Source organism: Chrysemys picta, chromosome 1 (assembly GCF_011386835.1).
Source record: "Chrysemys picta bellii isolate R12L10 chromosome 1, ASM1138683v2, whole genome shotgun sequence".
NCBI lineage: Eukaryota > Metazoa > Chordata > Testudines > Emydidae > Chrysemys > Chrysemys picta.
Window position 1 is genome coordinate 217,012,206 of NC_088791.1, and position 19,571 is coordinate 217,031,776.

Here is a 19,571-nt window from a genome sequence, read left to right on the forward strand (position 1 = left end):
ATTAAGTTAACAGATTAAGATGCATCTCCTAACAAGCTACAACAACAAAAAAGTAAAGGTAAAATACAAAAACGTATGCATATTTTAGAATACAGCACAGTTGTCACTGAAAAAAAGTGAAAGACCTAGAGAACTAAGGGCTAGATTCACAAAGAAACTTAGGTGTGGAGAAGCTTATGAGATCGGACCTCACAGGCCAGTTAAGTGGAAAAATTCTCATCTGCTCCCAGTTGGTGCAAACCTTGGGACTTAAGCGTCTGGATGCCTGGCAGGGGGATGCAGCGTGCATTCTCATAGGCAAAAACATAGGTGCCTAGAGAACTGTTACTGCAAAAATTTAGGCACAGAGTGATTTTAGGTGCCTCCGGGGCTCAGAGGCTGCTGAGCAGGGGTTTTGTGAATCCCAGTGGGGCCTGATTCTGGGATTTGGGCACCTAAAGTGGCAGTTAGGAGCCTATGTACTTTTTGTGAATCTAACCCTGGGTGCTTGGTATGAACAGCCTCTGAGTAGGAAGTGTTGTAAAGCTACTTTTAAGTACTACCTTCTCATATGCACTCTTCAACCCTCTCACATCTAGAGCGCTAGTAAAGCTTCCTTACTGTAAATCATTATCAGATTTTTAAAAAATAATTCAATTCTATCCAAAGATAATTTATAAATATTTTTCCATTTGAGATCAGCAATTCTGAGCATATAGAAGAGAAACTACCTTGTTTCTTCTTTGTTTCTACTAGCATTATTGTTCACAAATTGCATTATGATGTGAACTTTGAGGGGAGATAAAAAGAACATGTTCACTATCTTCGCAGTCGCAATACTACTAATCTTTAAGTTATTTTTATTTTCTTCACTTTACAGTGGTTTACCAGTGATAGGTTTGTCCATCTGCATGGCTTGGCCACCTGTACTGGATGAACAATGGATGGATTCCAAAGGATCTCATGGATGGAGAACTTGCAGATGCTCCAAGGCCACTGGGCCAATTGAGACTCAGGTTGAAGAGGAACTTGAAAACTTTTCAGCATTGGTACCACAAACTGGACAGATGCAGCTAGCAACAGGCCACACTGAAGGACTGCACTGCACTAGGGAAACAAAGAGGTTGAAGAGAGGGGAGGAAATTGAAGAGAACAAATAGGAAACCATAGCAGACCTCATGCGCTAGTCCGGCACTGTGATACTGCAGCATGACCCAGAGTAACTGAACTGCTCTGGCGCTTATGCCATTGTCTTTCGAGACTGGTGGTTGCCTACTATCAGTGACAGGGTTATATTTTTATAGAAAGTCTGCTATATGATCTCAGAGCACACCTTAGATGATCTATAGCCTTGGCTACAATTCATTAATCTAACAAGATGCAAGAGGATCTCCAGAAGGGGCCACCATTTTGCCAAAAAGGAGCATTTTTAGAACAAACTGAATCTCATTCAGACGCTACTCTCCAAGAACTTGTTTAAGAGGACAGTCCAGGTGGAGAGTACTCCTGTCTTCAAATGGAGTAACTGACATCTAGTAGCCTCTTAAATAAGAAGCCACTAGAGAGATGTATGTTGTCAGAGCTGTGAGAGAAGGTGAGAGAATCTAGAAACTATTTCCCATTAGGGATTTTTCTAATTCTATCACCTGCATGTACCTCGACCTACTTATGGGATGATGTTTACAGAGCCCTACACTGCCAGCCCTGTTTCCTGCTAGGAGTAATCTCCTTTGTTTAGATCTTGGGATGTTCATTAACATCTTTAGGGTGGGTTTTGGCTTGTTTCTGCTCCCTGTGCTGTTTTCCTGGGGTCTTTAAGATGCAACAGCTGTTTTCTTCAGAGAGGCCACCCATTGCTCCTCAAGACCCAGATGTAACAGGGTGCCTGGAGCCAGGAGCTCTCTCAGCACCCTGTCACTCTAATGCCAACCAGCAGAGCTAGAGCTGAAGGATAATTGAGGGGGGATGCAACCCCAGCAGCTAGGATTATATAAAACAGACAGGAAGTGTGGATAAGGAGCAGGGAGCCTGAAGGATGGCTGATGTACACAGGACTAGATACTGCTAGTACTGTTCCCTTCCTTAGAAGGAAGTGGGGAAGCTGCCTATAGATTGTAAATATATGTAAACAACACTACAGGCTGAGGCCTGCTGGAGGAATACAATAAAACATGGAGACAGTGAAGGAGACCTGGAATTGTTGTGGTGAGTTACTGAGGCTGAAAGCAGGGCCGGCACTTCCACTAGGTGACCTTAGGCGGTCGCCTAGGGAGGTAGGATTTGGGGGGCTGCATTTTGCTGCCCTCAGCGGAAATTCGCGGCGGGGGGTCCTTCCGCTCTGGGTCTTCAGCGGAAATTCAGCGGCGGGTCAGTCACTCACTCCGGGACCTGCCACCGAAGTGCCCCGAAGACGTGGAGCGGAAGGACCCCCACCGCCGAATGCTCAGAGGAGGAGCGCTGCCACCTAGAGCGGCAAAAACCCTGGTGCCACTCCTGGCTGAAAGGATGTTCAGGGGATCAGTCTGTGGCACCACCGAAGGAAAAAAGCTATGTGGAGGGTGAGGAGCATTTATCTGAATTTCTAAAATATTGCTGGAAGTGCCCATCCTAGACAGGAAGATGGTGCATGATGGTGGTAACTGCATTAAGGTAATGTGGGGTTTCCTGAAGCCTAGAGATGGATGGATTCATTTCTTCAGAGAATTTCACAGGCTAGTCTGGTGCCAACTCTTGTGAACGGATCATGATGGCATCGCTTTGTGTAAGATCTGCATATTCCCAATATATGCATCGTATATTTATTAACCCTAAAGAGCATCTTTATGAGGATTTCAGTTTCTTAAAGCACTTTGGTAGCATGGGACAAAATTAATTCTATATTTAAGTGTTTCATGCTGTTCAAAAGGGAAGCTGTACCACCACTATAAAACTATTGAATAAGCATATAGTGTACATGCAGTTGGAAAAGATGTCAACATTCCACTCAGGAAAGAGCTACTCCAGCTCTCTTGTCTATCTAACCTTCCCAAGTCTGAATTACTAAATATAATAATAATTAACATTTTTACAGCACTTTGCATGCTCAAAGCACTGTACAGATATTACCTCATTAATTCTCACATGACCCCTATTTGGTAGGTGAGTAAGTATTATTCTTCCAATTTAACAAATGGGGATAAAGAGGCAGTTACTTGCCCAAGAACAACCAGTAAATCACTGGCCCAGGATTAGGACATAGGTCTTCATGACACCCAGCCCTATGCTAATCACAATAACATCACACCTTCTTTCTGAATTTTGAGTTTTTAAATCTACAAAATAAATATACTTTATTCCATTCCTCAGTATAACATTTTACAATGCATGAATCCAATGAAGTTTATGTTGGATGGGCTGGAACGGAAGCGAATCAGGACAGCACTTTACACTGTGGAGAACTTTTAATGTATTATTTTTGTGATAACATGTGTAATACTTCAGATTAGAGCAGAAATTCATCATTATGAATAAATTAAATTGACAAAATGGCAGCAGTTGTCAAGACAACCAAAACTAAATTGTAATAAACCACAAACAAGACCTCTAGACATGAGCTGTTGGAGATAATACAGTAATTGCAAATATAAAACTCTTTTGGGATCTTGCCATCTAGAGAACCGACTGTCTGAGCTAGAGATAAATTCAGCCTCCTAGTCTAAACAAAAGCTTAACTGGAGTGTACACTCTAACCTGCCAAAAAAGTCGTAGCAATGATGTAAATAATTTTAAGTGATAATGTACGCATCTACACATGCAACAGCGTAACCATAATGCAATTTTATTTATGAATCCATGACCTCCTCAAAATCTAAACCTATCCCTTACCTTTTCAGATGGAAGTGCTCAGAATAAATAAGAGAATATATAAAATCTGAGGGAAAAAGGACTAAAACATTTATTAGTTTAAATACCACATCAACAGAAGACTGAAAGAAAAGGTTTTTGGTCAGTCTCCCTTACCCGCAGCCCATGGAAACGAGGATTGCTGTAGAAAAGCTTCATCTGCTCTGATGGAAGTGGTCCTAGCACCTTCTGAATTGTAAAAAGCTGGTCAATTTCACTTTCTCCAGGAAATAGTGGCTGCCCATCACTAAGTTCCCCAAGAATGCAGCCTACAGACCACATATCCACAGACTTCCCATAGGGGGCTCTGGAAAGCAAGTACAATAATGTTCACACTAATCAACAAAAATATCTTCTTGACAATCTCTTTGCATTTAACAATTAACTTTTTGTCTACATTAAGCTTACTTGTAGCAGGGAAAATAAATTTGATATTTGCTTCTCTAGGCTCTCCATTTACAGAGTGGGTTCTCTAACTGTACGGCAGTTTGAGAAGGCAAGATCAGACTTGTCAATTACCCTTGAGGACTTTCATTTCTTTTCTGGAAAACTCACCAATAAAGAACATTTTCAAAGCAGAAAAACAGACATTACTCTAATGTTCAAAGTTAAGCTAACACCAACTTCTCTTGATTTTTCCTGTCTACAGAGCATAGCTGAATAGAATATAATTGAATCAATTTTTTTCTTATTCTGTGGAAAAAGGTGAGAATGTTGAAACTGGCTACTCAGAGAACAGAAATTATCAAGTATCAAATTTCTCTTATCCAGGCTCAGCACGCCTACAAAAGAATTTTAAAATCAATGAATCCCAAAGGGAATCCTCCAATAACTATTTCAAAGTTGAAAAAAAATGGTTAAGAAAACATTTCAGGTAGCGTAGCATACAGGACTCTCCCATTAGAGGCAATGTCCAGAAAGGTACATTTGTCTAATATACATGTCTGGTAAACATACAAGCGGATGACCAAGTTGCTGCCTGGCAGATCTCTTCAGAGGACAAGACTTTTCAGCTCCGGATGTAGGTAATCCCTTATTTGATGGTCTTTGATCTTCCTTCTAAGATTTTGCTCCTTCGCATCACATACTACTTCAATTCAATACTTCCGAAATCTAGCAACCCTTTTAGATGTTTTTTGGCCTCTTAGTGCTGGTGATACAAAACAAACAAAGCGACTCATTTTCTGTGTACTTGAATTCATGCAAGGTGGATTTTAATTGCTTTGTGGACATGCAGCATGTGACCAACTCTCTTTTGGATATTTATGTTTTGAGCAGACTGTAGGGAGAACTCTCCTGAGATCACTGAAATAACAAGCGTTTGGTATAAAGGCAGAACTGAGAAAGACTAATTTGTCATCTCTTTTCCTTTTCAGCACTGGAATCTGAGCGCTCACATTCTGTTTTAAAGGGTATCTTATACTTGACTAGCTTGACTGTCTCTAGGTTGAGAAGTCATTAAGAATTGGGAGCCCTGACAGATTCTGTTCTAAATCTGTTCCCTTTTCTCATGGATCAGTAACTGGTTAAAAGACAGGAACCAAAGGATAGAATTAAATGGTCAGTTTTCACAATATAGAGAAGTAAATAGCAGTGTTTTCCAAGGATCTGCACGGGGACCAGTGCTAAATGATCTGGAAAAGAGGGTGAACAGTGAGGTGGCAACATCTGCAGATAAGACAAAATTACTCAAGATAGTTAAGTCCAAATCTGACTGTGAAGAGTTACAAAGGGATTTCACTAAGCTGGGTGACAAAATGGCACATGAATGTCAATGCTGTTAAGTACCAAGTAATGCACAGTGGAAAAAATAATCCCAATTATACATACAAAATGATGGGGTCTAAATTAGCTCTTAGCACTCAAGAAAGAGATCTTGGAATCATCGTGGATAAGCTCTCTTAAAACATCTGCTCAACATGCAGCAGCAGTGAAAAAAGCTAACAATGTTAGGAACTATTAGGAAAGTGGTAAATTAGTAAACAGAAAATATAATAATGCAACTATATAAATTCATGGTACACCCACACCTTGAATACTGCCTGCAGTTCTGGTCACCCCATCTCAAACAAGATGCATTAGAATTGGAAAAGGTACGGAGAAGGGCAACAAAAAATATTAGGGGCATGGAACTGTTTCCATATGAGGAGACATTAAAAAAAGACTGACTGATCATCTTAGAAGAGATGACTAAGGGGTGATATGATAGAGATCTATAAAATCATGAATGGTGTGAAGAAAGTGTTATTTACTCTCTCACATAACACAAGAACAAGAAGTCACTGAATGAAATTAATAGGCAGCAGCTTTAAAACAAACAAAAGAAAGTACTTCTTCACATAAAGCACAGTTAACCAGTGGAACTCATTGCCAGGGAATGTTGTGAAGGCCAAAAGTATACCTGGGTTCAAAAAAGAATGAAGTTCCTGGAAGATAGGTCCATCAATGGCTATTTGCTAAGGTGGTCAGGGATGCAAACCTATGCTCCAGGTGTCGCTAAACCTCCAACTTCCAGAATTTGGACTAGATGACAGAGTGTGGCTCACTCAAAATTGTCCTGTTCTGTTCCTTCCTCTGACACATCTGGCACTGTCCACTGACAGGATACTGAGCTAGCTAGACCACTGGTCTGACCCAGTATAGCTGTTATGTTCTTCCTTACTTTGATGATTGAATCTTACATTGTGGGTTGCTCTGAGTCAGTTACTTCATTCTGGTGCACTTTGTGATGGGAGGGCTCAAGAGGGTTACTTGCAGAGACAGCTTGGGCCCTGAGACGCTGGAGTGAGATAACCTGATTCCACCTGGGCAGGTCCCACAGGGAAGCCTTGCTTGAGAACAGGCCCACTGAGTCCAGCCTGCTCCAAGGGTGGAGAGCTAGAAAAGATGAAGTAGGAAGCCAAAGGTGCATAGACTGGTTGCCTACCAGAAGTTGCCATGAGACACTGTGATGCTTTCACTTAGGGGGAGAGGGGAGTACCATTAAGAAAAATTACTTATCTCAGCTGGAGAAGAGTGTTGGCAGCAGCCCAAGGATGGCAAGGCAGAGCATGATGAAGCTCCTTAAAGGCCCATGAAGGACGGCCCTGCTGGTATCTTGTCTCTGGTGCTGGTGGGGCTTGGCGCTACTGGAAATGTAATACATGGAGCTACTGGAGCTGTCTGGGCCACTGATTCCTCTTGCTGATCTAGCAGAGACAGTTCCCATGCACCCCCGTCCCCCAGACCTGATGCTGAAATTTCTCAATGCCATTTGTTTTTGTGATGCTGCTAGTACATTCAGATTGGGAGAAGGGTGGGAGTCAAAGGAGGGCTAGTGCTCTTGTCCCCACTATAATCTGCATCACATTGCTAGGTACAGGTTCCAAAGATAAGAAGCTTCTCCTGTTGGTGCCCGTAGGGCAGGGGTTCTCAAACTGGGCGTCAGCCTCCCCCCCAAACCCCTCTTCTCTTCCAGCATTTATAATGGTGTTAAATATATAAAAAAGTGTTTTTAATTTATAAGGGGGGGGGTCACACTCAGAGGCTTGCTATGTGAAAGGGGTCACCAGTACAAAAGTTTGAGACTCACTGCCATAGGGGGTATATGGCAGCTGTGGAGTTCCTGGAGCAGAGCAGCTTCTGAGAGCAAAAACTGTACAACTCTCCTGTTTGGCAATGCTGTAGGGTAAATGAGCACAACAAGCACCTTTTCTCCCTGGGCTTTTCCTCGGTAGGCTGGTCCCCCATGTGAAGCCTTAGGCTAGGGAAGGAGTAAGGAAGGCTGCTCCATGTTATGGAGCAAGCTTCGTCTGCAGCTGGAAAATGAGCTAAACCCCCCTGTAAGTCAGTAACAATTTATCTTCCTTGCAAACACGAGCAATGAGAAGAAAAATTCTGGACCCAGACTGGCAGTTTAATAGATTTTTCATTGTGCGCTGTAGATCAAGAGGTCTGAAAAATTGTCCATCTGCAATAAAGCAGCAGATTAAACAGACATTTTCCAAAAGCATAAGTCAAACCTCCACCAGCTGACTGACGGGTGAGGGTCCTGCCTCCTCAAACTGCAGAACACAGGAAACAATGTAGGCATGGTGAGCCTGTATAAGAGAAAGAACTCCTACACATTACACAGACCAACAGGCCTACCCACAGTGAATAAAAAGGAAGTAAAACAGTCCCTCACTGCACAGAATGCAGATTATGCTTTCAGACACTAATTCAATTGGTCTGTCAGGACGGTATGTCTTTAAACAAGCTAGTATTTGTCAATAATTTATAACCCCCAAAAGGTACAATGTACTTCACTAAAAGTTACCTGAAGCTCTTTAAAGTAAGTAGATTTTGGATAATGTATTAATAATTGGATACTGTACAATAATGTTTCCTTCCCCTTATGAAAAAGTTAAGTACTTTCACTTTTTATGCACACAGATTAAATGAAACCATAAACCTCTTTAAAATTATAATATTCTCCACGGTTTTAAAGAGTACAAATATTTACTATTGCAGCCATATTCTGTGCAGCAGAGGAACACACATTACGTTGCGCCAATAAAAACCTAACTTTAAAATGAAGTATCAGAAATAGCTAAAGACATCACAGTGTCAAACACATTTGTAATCAATACTCTTCTGTACAAGCTAATTCAAAGTTTATGTCTACATTGTGCACCAAGACTTTATGCTGTATTTTCCTGTGATAGCAGAACACTTTTGAAAATTAAGGGTCAATTTACATTAAGAATGCACAGTATATTACTGTCAAAAGTTACACTTCATCACCTTCTTCCTTTATGAGCCTACTTACTAATATACAAAGACTTATTAAAAAAACCCCAATCCCTCATGTTATATAACTAAAAAGCCACTGTTTATTCTCTTTTGTAACTTTTTATTACATGCAGCACTTTCATAGAATCTTGATAATATCTCTCTACAAGCTGACAAACTGATATTTCTCTAGTTTTGTTTAATGACAACCATTGTGCATATAATAATTTATTATGCCACTGTCATTGTGCACCAGTAACAAAAGTCCTACAGTAATGATGTCAGCACAGCGCTGGAAATAGTGGGATGAATTTATTAAAAGGGTAATGACTGTTTCAATTTTGACATATACAAGAAATTTCTACTATCTACTTATAAAAGTTCAACAAATGTTTCCAATAAGATTATCTGTTTTTTGGTGGTGCTGAATACTTGCAACTCTCATTTAGCGTATTGGGAGTTGTGTGTGCTCAGCAACTCCCAGAATCAGACCCTATAGTGACCAAATCTCTGTACTTGTAGAACATACAGCACATATAGATAATAGCATAATTTGATCATACTAACATGCTTTATTCACCTTAAATATAGGAAACTTTCAGCAGAAACTGATGGTAAAGGAAAGACTGCAATAGATACATCTGAGATTTTTTTTTCTTTTTAAATATGGGGTTTTCTGGAGAATGCATCACGACTGTATTTGAGCATCTAAGGGCGCGTTCACCTAACCGCCCATGATTCAGTGACTACCAAGAAGTTCAGAGCCTACCTGAATAGCAACTGCAAAACAATTTTTCCAAAGCTTGCATCAGATCTGGAAGCAGCTGTGATAGTATAATGTTGAATAAAGGTATGTATGAAGCCCTATAGATGTCCAAAATAGAAGTGTCTTGTAAGAAGGCTACAGAAGTAGCTCACACTCTTGTGGAACAAGCTAGCAGTTTTTCCAGTGAGGGAAGGTCACTTAATAAATTGCCCTGATCTGTTCATTCACTCTGAGGCATCTGGCACTGGCCACTGTCAGAAGACAGGATACTGGGCTAGATGGACCATTAGTTTGACCAAAGATGGCCATTCTTATGTCCACTACCCCTTAGGCTGTTGAAGCGCATGCTGTAGTTCACCTAGTCTGTGCTGAAACTGCCTAGCCTTTCATCCTACTGCTATGAGAAACAAAGGGGAGAGGAGATGCTCAAAAAGGCTTAATTCTATCTAAACAGAATGCCTGTGCTCATATCACATCTAATGCATGAAAATTCTGTTCATCCCTACTGGAGTGGTTTAAGAAAAAAATACAGGTGAGTATATCATTTGGTTTAGATGATAGGCCAATACAACTTTCATCAAAATCTTTGGATGTGGTCTTAAGGGCACTTTATCTTTGACGAACTGCATGTATGGAGGGCCTGCCATCAGTATGTGTTCTCCCACTGTTCTGGCTGATAGTAGTGCAACAAGAAAAGCAATCCTCTGAGAAAGGCGAGCTAGAGAGCAATTAGCTAGAGCAGTGGTTTTCAAACTGTGGTCCGCGGACCCCTGAGGGTCCGCATACTATGTCTAAGATTTCTAAAGGGACGGGGATCTGCACCTCTATTCAAAATTTTTAGGGATCCGCAAATGAAAAAAGGTTGAAAACCACTGAGCTAAAGGCTGAAATGGCTGTCAACACTGTGGTTAAGTCCCAAATGGGAACTGCATTTTTTACAGGGGCATTAGAGACAAATAATACCTTTGAGGAATCTAACTACAATTGGATTAGAAAAAACTGACTTTCCATCCATTGGAAGACGAATGGCTAGCTCATCTGAAGACGCAATAAGTACTCCACAATGGCCTGAATCTTAGCAAACAATGGCTGAATACTTCTGCCAGCTGACTAGATTGAAAATCTCTTATATTTAGCCAAGTAAGTGGACCTTGTAGATTGCTTTCCACTACTAAGCAGGACGTGTTGGACTACACTCAAAGAAACCTTATTTACTTGATCTAGCCATTCAACAGCCATGTCACAAGGCTCGGGCTGCTTGGGATCGAGTGCCAAATCCAAATGTGATGTTGTAACAACTGGTCTGGTACAGGTGGTAGAGGTTAGACCGAGGCTGTGGAGGTCCAAAAATCAGCACTGCCTCAGCCAACCCAAAGCAATGAGTATTATCCTGGCTTGGTCCTGCTTCAACTTGAGAATGACCTGAGGAATGGGGGGGTTTGAGGAAACACATACATGAGGTCCGGACCACACTTCACCAAGAAAGCATCAGTTATTGAGTCCAGACCGAGACCTGCCCGAAAACAAAACTGATGGCATTTCTTTTTGGGTCATATAGCAAACAGATTGAATGATGGGATAACCGCAGTTCTGAAAATGATCCTCCATACTCTACTGTTGAGGAACCACTTGTGATTGCAGTAAAAGAATCTGCTGTCATGATTGGCCAAATGATTCTGAGAATCCAGTGAGTAAGTAGCCATCAGGGAGATACTTTCCCTGATGCAAAAGTACCACAGCTTCGTCATCTTTTGACAGAGTTGATTGGACCAAGCCCTCCCTTGTCTGTTCACATAATACATCATGGTCCTATTGTCCATGAGAATCCAGACAGACCTTGGACATGGGGAAGGAAGGTGTGGCAGGTAGTGAAAACTGCTCAGAGCTCAAGCATGTTGATGTTCAGAGATGCCTCTCATTCTGTCCATACCTCCTGGACTTGCAAGGACTCCAAATGTGCCTCCCAACCTGACTTTGAAGCATCCATAACTATGGTGATCATTGGGGATGGGGGAAAGGGAATGCTTCTGCAAACATTATTATGATCCTACCACCATTCCATTGATCTCAGAACCATTGGAGGAACCCTGTCCAACTTGTCTAGCAAATGGAAATTTGGTCAATAGACTTTAGCCAACCATGGAGAATGTGCACATGCAGCCTTCCACTTAGTAGTACATAAGCGGATGAAGCCATGTGGCCCAAGAGTCTCAAACATATCCAGACCATAGTGGTTAGGTGGAATTTAAGGGACAAAGTTGGTAAATTACTTGAAACCTCTCTTGAGAAAAAAAGGGCATTGATTTTGTAGAATTAAGTAGGACCCCAATGAACATGATTTGTGTCTGAAGTAACATGGATTTTCTCTATTTAACGAGACCCAGATGATCAAAGAGATAGGGGATGACTTGAATGTGATTGAGAGCTTTGGTTTCTGATTTGCCCCAAACTAACCAAACATCTGTGTAAGGGAAGATGTGAATCCCTTTCTTCTCCACATGGGCAGCCACCACTTGGTAAATACATGTAGGGCCAAGGCTATTCTGAAGAGAAGCACCCTGTACAGATAACGTTGAGTCCAAATAACAAATCTCTGGAACTTCCTGTGGCTTGGTAGCACTGCCACATGAAGATCCAAGTCATCTTCTCTGAGATCCTTCCTACCTCACGAGCAAAGCAAGACAGACGGCAGAAGATTCTGGAAGTGAACCTAACTGTGGAGGATTTTCACTTTGTGGAACATTGGTCCATCTATACAGAGAGGGGGCTGTATAGTTTAGATGGCCTCCAACTCCGTAGAAGGGGAACCAATCTCCTTGGGGACAGGCTGGCTAGAGCAGTCAGGAGGGTGTTAAACTAATGGCAAAAGTGGAGGGTAAAAAGAGAAGATATGATCACTCAGAACAATATTGAGATGTTCAGAAGAAATTTAATCAAGGAACCAAAGGACATGAAGGGAAGAAATTCTTTAATTGCCTGAGTAACAAACGAGGAATTTATGAGCATAAATTCAATCTGGTGGCTATTACTGAAACCTGGTGGGATGATTCCTATGATTGAAACATTAAAATCAATGGTTAAAACCCAATTAAGAAGGATTGAATGGACAAAAGGGGTTGGGGAGTAGCATTCTACGTAAAAAATGGCATTACGTGTTTCCAGGTCACTGATAACTCAGAAGAAAATTATCTTGAATGCTTATGGATCAATGCCCTAACAGATAAAATACAAGATGGGGTACTAGTTGGTGTCTGCTATAGACCATCAAATCACACTAGGAACAGGATGACTGCCACCTTACACACCTACCTGCAGTGTATAGGGGGAAAAGCTGTGAGATCATGGGGGACTTCAATCTGCATGACAGTTCTAAAACTGCCTTGGAATTACTGAACATTACACATGCCAATTTCCTAACTCAGAAAGTGTTGCAGCCAAAATAGGGAAATTCTTTATTAGACCTTGTCTTAACGGATAAAAATGAATTGCCCACAGAACTGAAAATTAAAGGTAGTTTAGATACAAATGATCATGACTTGATCACATTTATAATGTGCAAGCAGAATAAAGTCCACACTGTTAATATATATATTTGGTGCTTTAATAGGGCCAATTTCACAAAGCTGAAAACAATTATGAGCCAGATCAGCTGAGAGGAAGAATTTAATCAGAAGTAGTGGCACTAGTAGCATCCCATCATGGTAGCAGGGAGCCATGGGATGAAGGCCTTGCTCTACCCTGGACACTGGGAGAATGCTGGTGATGTTTGGAGTCCCCTCTTGATGTAGAGGGGACTCTTTTGAACTTGGAATGGTTCCTGTCCGTTTTTATGGGTTCTTGTTCATAGAAAATCCATATAGGAGAAGGAGAGTCTGAGTTCAAGGGCCTGTCCGAGATCATTGCTACCTCAGAGGCTGGTTGTGGGGCTAGATGCTGAAGGCCCTGGTGCCGAAGCAGATCATGCCACCTACTCCATGAGGTGCTACTTGAAGTGAGTTTTTCTAGAGAGCTGTTTTTTTTTTTTAAACAAAAACAAATACCGCACCTCTCTTTGATATGCCCATCACCAAGGTATAAGAGGTAGCTCAGGTGGGTATCACTGAATGGGATAGCTACCCCACACAACAAATAATGTTTGAAGCCTGGTGAAGGCACGCCATTGATCTCTCTCCTAATACTATCTAAACTAATACTAACTAATGGGTACTACTGCTAAACTATAACCAATTATAAAGAACGAACTGCAAAAGCAAATATAGGAAAAAATTGCTAATTGCATAGTAACCGCAAGATAAACCTGACCGGGAGCTTCAACTCAGGCCACAGGTGGCGAGATGGAACTGAGGGGGGTTGGGGTGGCACCACCCCTAAATAGACTTGGCTGAGGCCACGAGGAGGCATAGGGCATGCATGCTGCTACAGAAAACTCTCCAGCTCTGGTTGCGTGCACCTGAGCTGAATACATGTGTGAACAACTCAAAGAAGAACTATTACTTGTGCTCTGGCTGCTCAGTGCCTGTGGCAAAGTTGCTGCCTCAATAGGCCTCCTGACTGGCTGTGATGAGGCTAGGCAACTTTTGCCTCAAGTTTCCTCCACTGTCTTTTGACCTTATTCTGCCATACGAGTATTCTGACCCTCAGGCCAGACCACTTGGTAGAACCTGGCCTCTTCTGGGGCCGGAAAGTCCTACAGTAACATATACAAAAACCAAACCTACAGCTCAACTAGGCTCAGCTGGCAGCCACCTTGTCACAGGCATGTCTCTGCTGCTTTAGACTGTGTTTCTGTGCCTTAATTGACCCCACAATACAGGGGTTGATCCACTCCCCTCCTTATTCAGGGGCTCAGGCAGGCTCCAGGCTCAGCCTCCAGCTCACCCCTGGAGAAGCTTGTCTGGTCTCCCCTTTTTCCTTCTCAGCCTTCCTTCAGGCTGCTTCTCACAATAGAGGAGTGGAGGAGTTCCCTCTAGGATTCTTCTCCCCAGATGTGCTCTTTATTGAAACCAGCCCTGCTCTCCCCTAGCTATTTCTAATTAATCCTGGCCCATCTTTCAGGTGTTGCAGGCAGGTTAATTGACCTCTCAGGCCCATATTAACTCTTTCACATCATATTACAGATCCTTATGTGAAATGAACCAATGGCCTGCCACATGGACTTATGTCCTCCTAGCCAACAAAGAGACACCCTTAAAACTGACACCTTGCTTATTGCCAGCTCTGCAGAGCTGGCAAAGATGAAATGGAGACTGAAGTACGCTCTCAAGCCAGAGTGGTGGGATCCCTCTAAGGGTGAGGAGTGTTAGCAGTGCAGCGTGGAGCACTGTCTGTGCTGTATCCATTCTGTGGCTAACAAAACATTTCACACTCCAGGTCTGTTAATCCAGCACCTTTCACAAGCACTAAATACCTTTTTTTTTTAAAATTAAGAGATGGTTTAAAACAGTTATGATAATTTACTAATATGTAAACCTGAATCAAGATAGCAATTTGTTCAAAATGTGCTATCATATAGCATCAAGCCACCTTACAAGAAACATAATCCAAAGTAATTAATGAGACATAATTAAATCAATTTATTAACCAACTACCATATCCAATGGTTGATCCTCACAAAAGTACTTGAGTAAATGCACTGGATCATACAAGATTTAGATCTCAGAGCTATTACTTCTGGAAAGTGTACTTACCCAAGCAAGAGTTCAGGTGAACGGTACCACCTGGTGGCCACATATTCTGTATAGTTTGCATTGCTTCCTTCTGATAGATTCCGAGCAAAGCCTGCAAAAAAGATAATACAAAAGATTATGTCTCCACCTAAATGAAGATTTACATACTACTATTGATTATTGTATTAAAGGTCAAATCAATTTTTCGTATCATCCGATTTAAAATGAATGCCTTAAATAAGTATTAAGTATAACTGATTAGTATTACATATTTCATTGTTACCCTATTGTTTCTTAAATATATGCATATGTTCATGTATTGGTGAAAATCTGTGTTTCTGCTTCACTGACAAGTTCAACTGGCATCTGTCCCACAGAGGTCTATGCTTTTGGGTCTTCACCAGCATGGAACATTGTTGGATTGTTTAAATGGCCTCTCAGGAGGTTGCACTAGCTATATTCAAACTTAGGTACTAAGTCTCATTGTGAAATCCCATATGCAGCAGGAAAAGACATGTATCTGTAGAAGAAAGTTAGCGCTCTAACATACTCCGTGAGTAGCGGGCTCACCAATAAGTGCTGCTTCTAGACACACAGATTACAAATATGGTAAGGAAGGTCTTCTGTCTTTGACTGGCCAAATGACCCCATCTACTCCTTTTACATGAGAACCTAGCCACACAGATTCATGCATTGGTCACCTTTATGTTAGACTACTACAACTTATTGGGTTGAATATAACTACCACCCAAAAACTACAACCCATCAAAGGCCAGAACAAAGGCCTGCAGCAGCCATCAAAGGCCAGGACCAACACTTCATACGATGCTCAGCACACAACACTGGCTTCCTATCTGTTTGAGAACCAAATTTAACACAAGACTCTTAATGGATTAGGATCAGAGTTTCCCAGAGGCCATTAATGTTTGTTTAGCACCAACAACGTGCTATATATTTGCAACTATACAAAGATAGTACCTGTAAGCAAGAGTTTCCAAAACAGACACAAAGAGGATGGTATATTAGAAAATCCAAAAGGAGGAATCATTTTGAATTTTTAAATATTGTTACCTATCCACAACCCACCAAGTCAGCTGAATATCACAGGGAAACTCCAGCTGGTAAAGCCAATAACAAACACTTTAGGACAGATATTGTCAACATTTTTGTAAAGTGCCAAGCATGCTGTCATTGCTTGCTTGCTAGCTAGCTAATCAATCAGGCAGGACTGGAGCCAGACCGATCTCAGCAACTAAACTCTGCATGTGGTACTCCTTACCAGAGAATAAATTGAGTCTAGTTATGTAATTCAAACTGAAATGCAGAGGCAAAATATTCATAACTCTCTCCTCCTGAGATATGGCTTTAGGGCCTGATAGCCCACTGAAATCAAACCACAGAGTTCTTCCATTGGTTTGTAAGTGAGGAAGAAAGAATAAAAACTCTGGAATCCAGAAAAAGCCTCAGAGCAGAGTTTCACTTTTGGACTTGGTAACTGCTCTCTCTCTCTGCTTTTGAATGCTCAGGTGGCAGCAGCAGCGCTTCCTTCTTCTTCCCCCTACCACCCTTCTTCTGTGTTTGCAAAGGCTGTGATCTTTATTCTGGATGCAGATCTCATTTCAGACCTTAGTCAGGCAGAGCTCAAATCCATGGTCCTCCAGGACATACTAGGTTCCACCCATTCTCCTAGATCTTTGAATAGAAGATGGGTAGCAGAAATTATTTTTAGTCTGTTGGGTTGGGTTGATGATAAATTTGTTATTGATATAGGATTCATTTTATACTTGTGAAAAAAAATTATATTATTGTCCATGTGCTTAGAGTTGGAACTGGGTCATTTTCTAAACCTAAAATTAATTAAATAAATATGTATAATTGCATAAACACACAGACAGTACTGCCTCAGCCAAAGGTGACATGGGCCATCATATTAATCATGTAAATGAAAAACCTTTCATTATATGCTTGGAAGAGAGAAGCAAGAGAAGAAAATTCCTTTCAGCCCCAGGCTGGGTGCTGGTTGTTTGACAGGAACACAATTCTGATACAGCAAAAGAATGAAAAATATCAACAAATCATAGTCAAGGAGGGATCTTCCATCCAAGCCAGCCCGCAGGAACTGAAAGGGAACTTGGTCATAATCAGGGATGCCTGGAAACACTGAATATCCATCATCAGCTAATGCAATCCTGAGGAAAATAAACAACTGACTGTAAAAATGCTCAGCTTTGACATGGTACAGCAATGGGAAAGGAAAATTAATACTATAGGCTTAATAAGTACACTGCTTATGTGAGAATTCACTTGATGGCAACCTGATTCTATCATATTACACTGGAAGATGGCTTACAAAATCCTTGACTGCTTGACACCTTTCTAAGAGGCACCCCACTGTCTATATTGTAAAGTGGCCTCAATTGGCAACAGATATGTGGTTGTTTCTAAGTTTAACTATTAAAGTAATTCTACCACCACCCTTCTTTTCACCCCCCCTTTGCTAGTTACCCTAACTTTTATCATTTTGATAGCATAAATTTTGATAACATTTTTGTGACAGGGACTTTGTCTTTTACTTGCTTTGTAATTTTTTCCAGTCAGTCAATTTAGGACTATACAAAAGCGTCTAGCACACTTCTGCACACTCTCTGAAAACTGCATCCGAGTGCTTTAGCACATAAATTACACCACAAGTAGCAGTGTATTCAACACATGAAAGCAACATATGCTAACAAAAAGTCCATGTACCTGCCACAGTGCAGATGTTTAAGTGATAGGATGCCCCAACACAGTGGCAACAGGACAAACCTATATGATCTCTTTATGTTGCTGAAGATCTACTAACACATCACTTCTCTTGTCCCAGTGGCTTCTCATACATCTCTACAAATTCACTGTACTGTGTTCTGTACATATGGTGGTGTGTAATATTAGGCTTGTGTGTAATAGCTGCCTGGATGTGTTGTGTGGGCGTAGTTTCTGCCAATAGGAATGAAGAAAGGAACAGTACTGAGTGTAGACTGATTGCAACAGATGTATCTGATTATTGCTGGAAGTTTTCTGGCATTACAATTGGTGTATCAGCTGTGTTGATAGAATTCCCACCCCATTGCCAGAGCCTCTTGTCCGAACAGTCTCCTAATATCTCCATGGTATTGGTCATCATGTAGTGCATAAGCATGTTGACGTATGACAGCTTGTTCAGTACTGTGACACAGGCCGTATGGTATTCACAGCATTTTAATAAAGGAGCCAACCACCACTCCACAAAACATCTGCGTACAATTAACATAACATTCCTGTTCTGTCCCCACCCCACTTCCCCGTAGTAAAAAAGAAGGCAGGATATGCTATGACTATTATTTTTGCAGTGTGCAGGGGTTTGTGAACACATGTGCTAATGCAGTTGTGGTTCTCTCTGGCCATACTTTGAGGATACAGTGGCTTTTCTGATTAGTGAACCAAGCATCTTCTGGACAAAGTAATAGGACCAGCCCCTGGCACCTATTATTTCAATCACTTTTGTATCAGTCTCTATCCTACACGATCCATGTTTCCATTCATACATAGCATTACCTGTGTTTACCAGTGTGCAGGGGGATTACGGTCATTCAATTCCATTTAGGCATGAACAGTTTACATGCCAGACTCAATAGTCTCAATTCCATCTTTAAAAAAACCTCACAGTAAAAGATACTGTCTTAATTATCCATTTCTCAATGGCTTTGTCTATGCTAAGATTTAAGGTGTGATGCTGGCACATGTTAGCTAACATATGCTAATTAATACGTTGAAAATGTCTAGCGTAGACAAGACTTTAACTAGACCAGTTTAGCTTTGTCTACACTAGACATTTACTATGTATTGATTTGCATGTATTATCTAACATCACACCTTTAAATTCTAGTCTAAAGAAAGAAGGACAATATGTGCTTGAAACCTATATGGTTACAAAGTGCAATAAAAGCGTGCTTACTGGAATTGGTTGTATTAAGTAATGGCTTAATCTAGTCCAGAGGTAATCAATTTTTTTGGTCAAGGTCAAAATTTCTTGGCCAAGACATAGTCAAGATCCAGACTCCAGAGACAGTACTAAAAAACAAACAAACAAACAACAATAAAGATAATAATAAGTAAATAAAAAGATGTTGGGGGTCTGTTCAAAAGCATCTGGTGGTCCAGATTTGGCTTCCACTCTGTCTATTGACTATGCCGATCCTAGTCTAACATTGTCTCTTTGTAGTAAAACTGAGTGAAGCTACTATAACTAATTCCAAATTAAGCAAAAGCAAATAAGCTTTCCTTTGTGATTTCAGTTCAACCAAACCTGAAATACAAAGCAAAATTCCAAGCATGTTATCCTATATAAATAAAAAAAAAAAAAAAAAAAAAAAAGGTTAGCATGAAAGGGATTAGGTACTGGTGCATTATGGTATGGCTTTCTTTTCTACTTAATGTAGGTAAAGTCTGGCCACTATTTATGGGGAATAAAATCACTATGCTTACAGACTATATGAAGTAGCATAATT

General features: G+C 41.0%; 1 protein-coding gene across 8 annotated transcripts in view; it reads right to left on the reverse strand.

Moving 5' to 3' along the window:
• CDKL5 (cyclin dependent kinase like 5) overlaps nt 1-19,571 on the reverse strand; it is a 197,846-nt gene that overhangs the window by 38,914 nt on the left and 139,361 nt on the right. For 7 of the 8 annotated variants that reach the window (XM_065580048.1, XM_005281557.5, XM_005281558.5 and 4 more), the window contains 2 exons: nt 15,067-15,157; nt 3,979-4,168 (listed from right to left, as the gene is read on the reverse strand). In XM_065580048.1, coding sequence (XP_065436120.1) covers nt 3,979-4,168; nt 15,067-15,157 — 281 coding nt within the window. Of the gene's footprint in view, nt 1-3,978; nt 4,169-4,818; nt 4,936-15,066; nt 15,158-19,571 lie in introns of those variants that run through there. The other variant, XM_042844633.2, reaches the window with a different exon arrangement.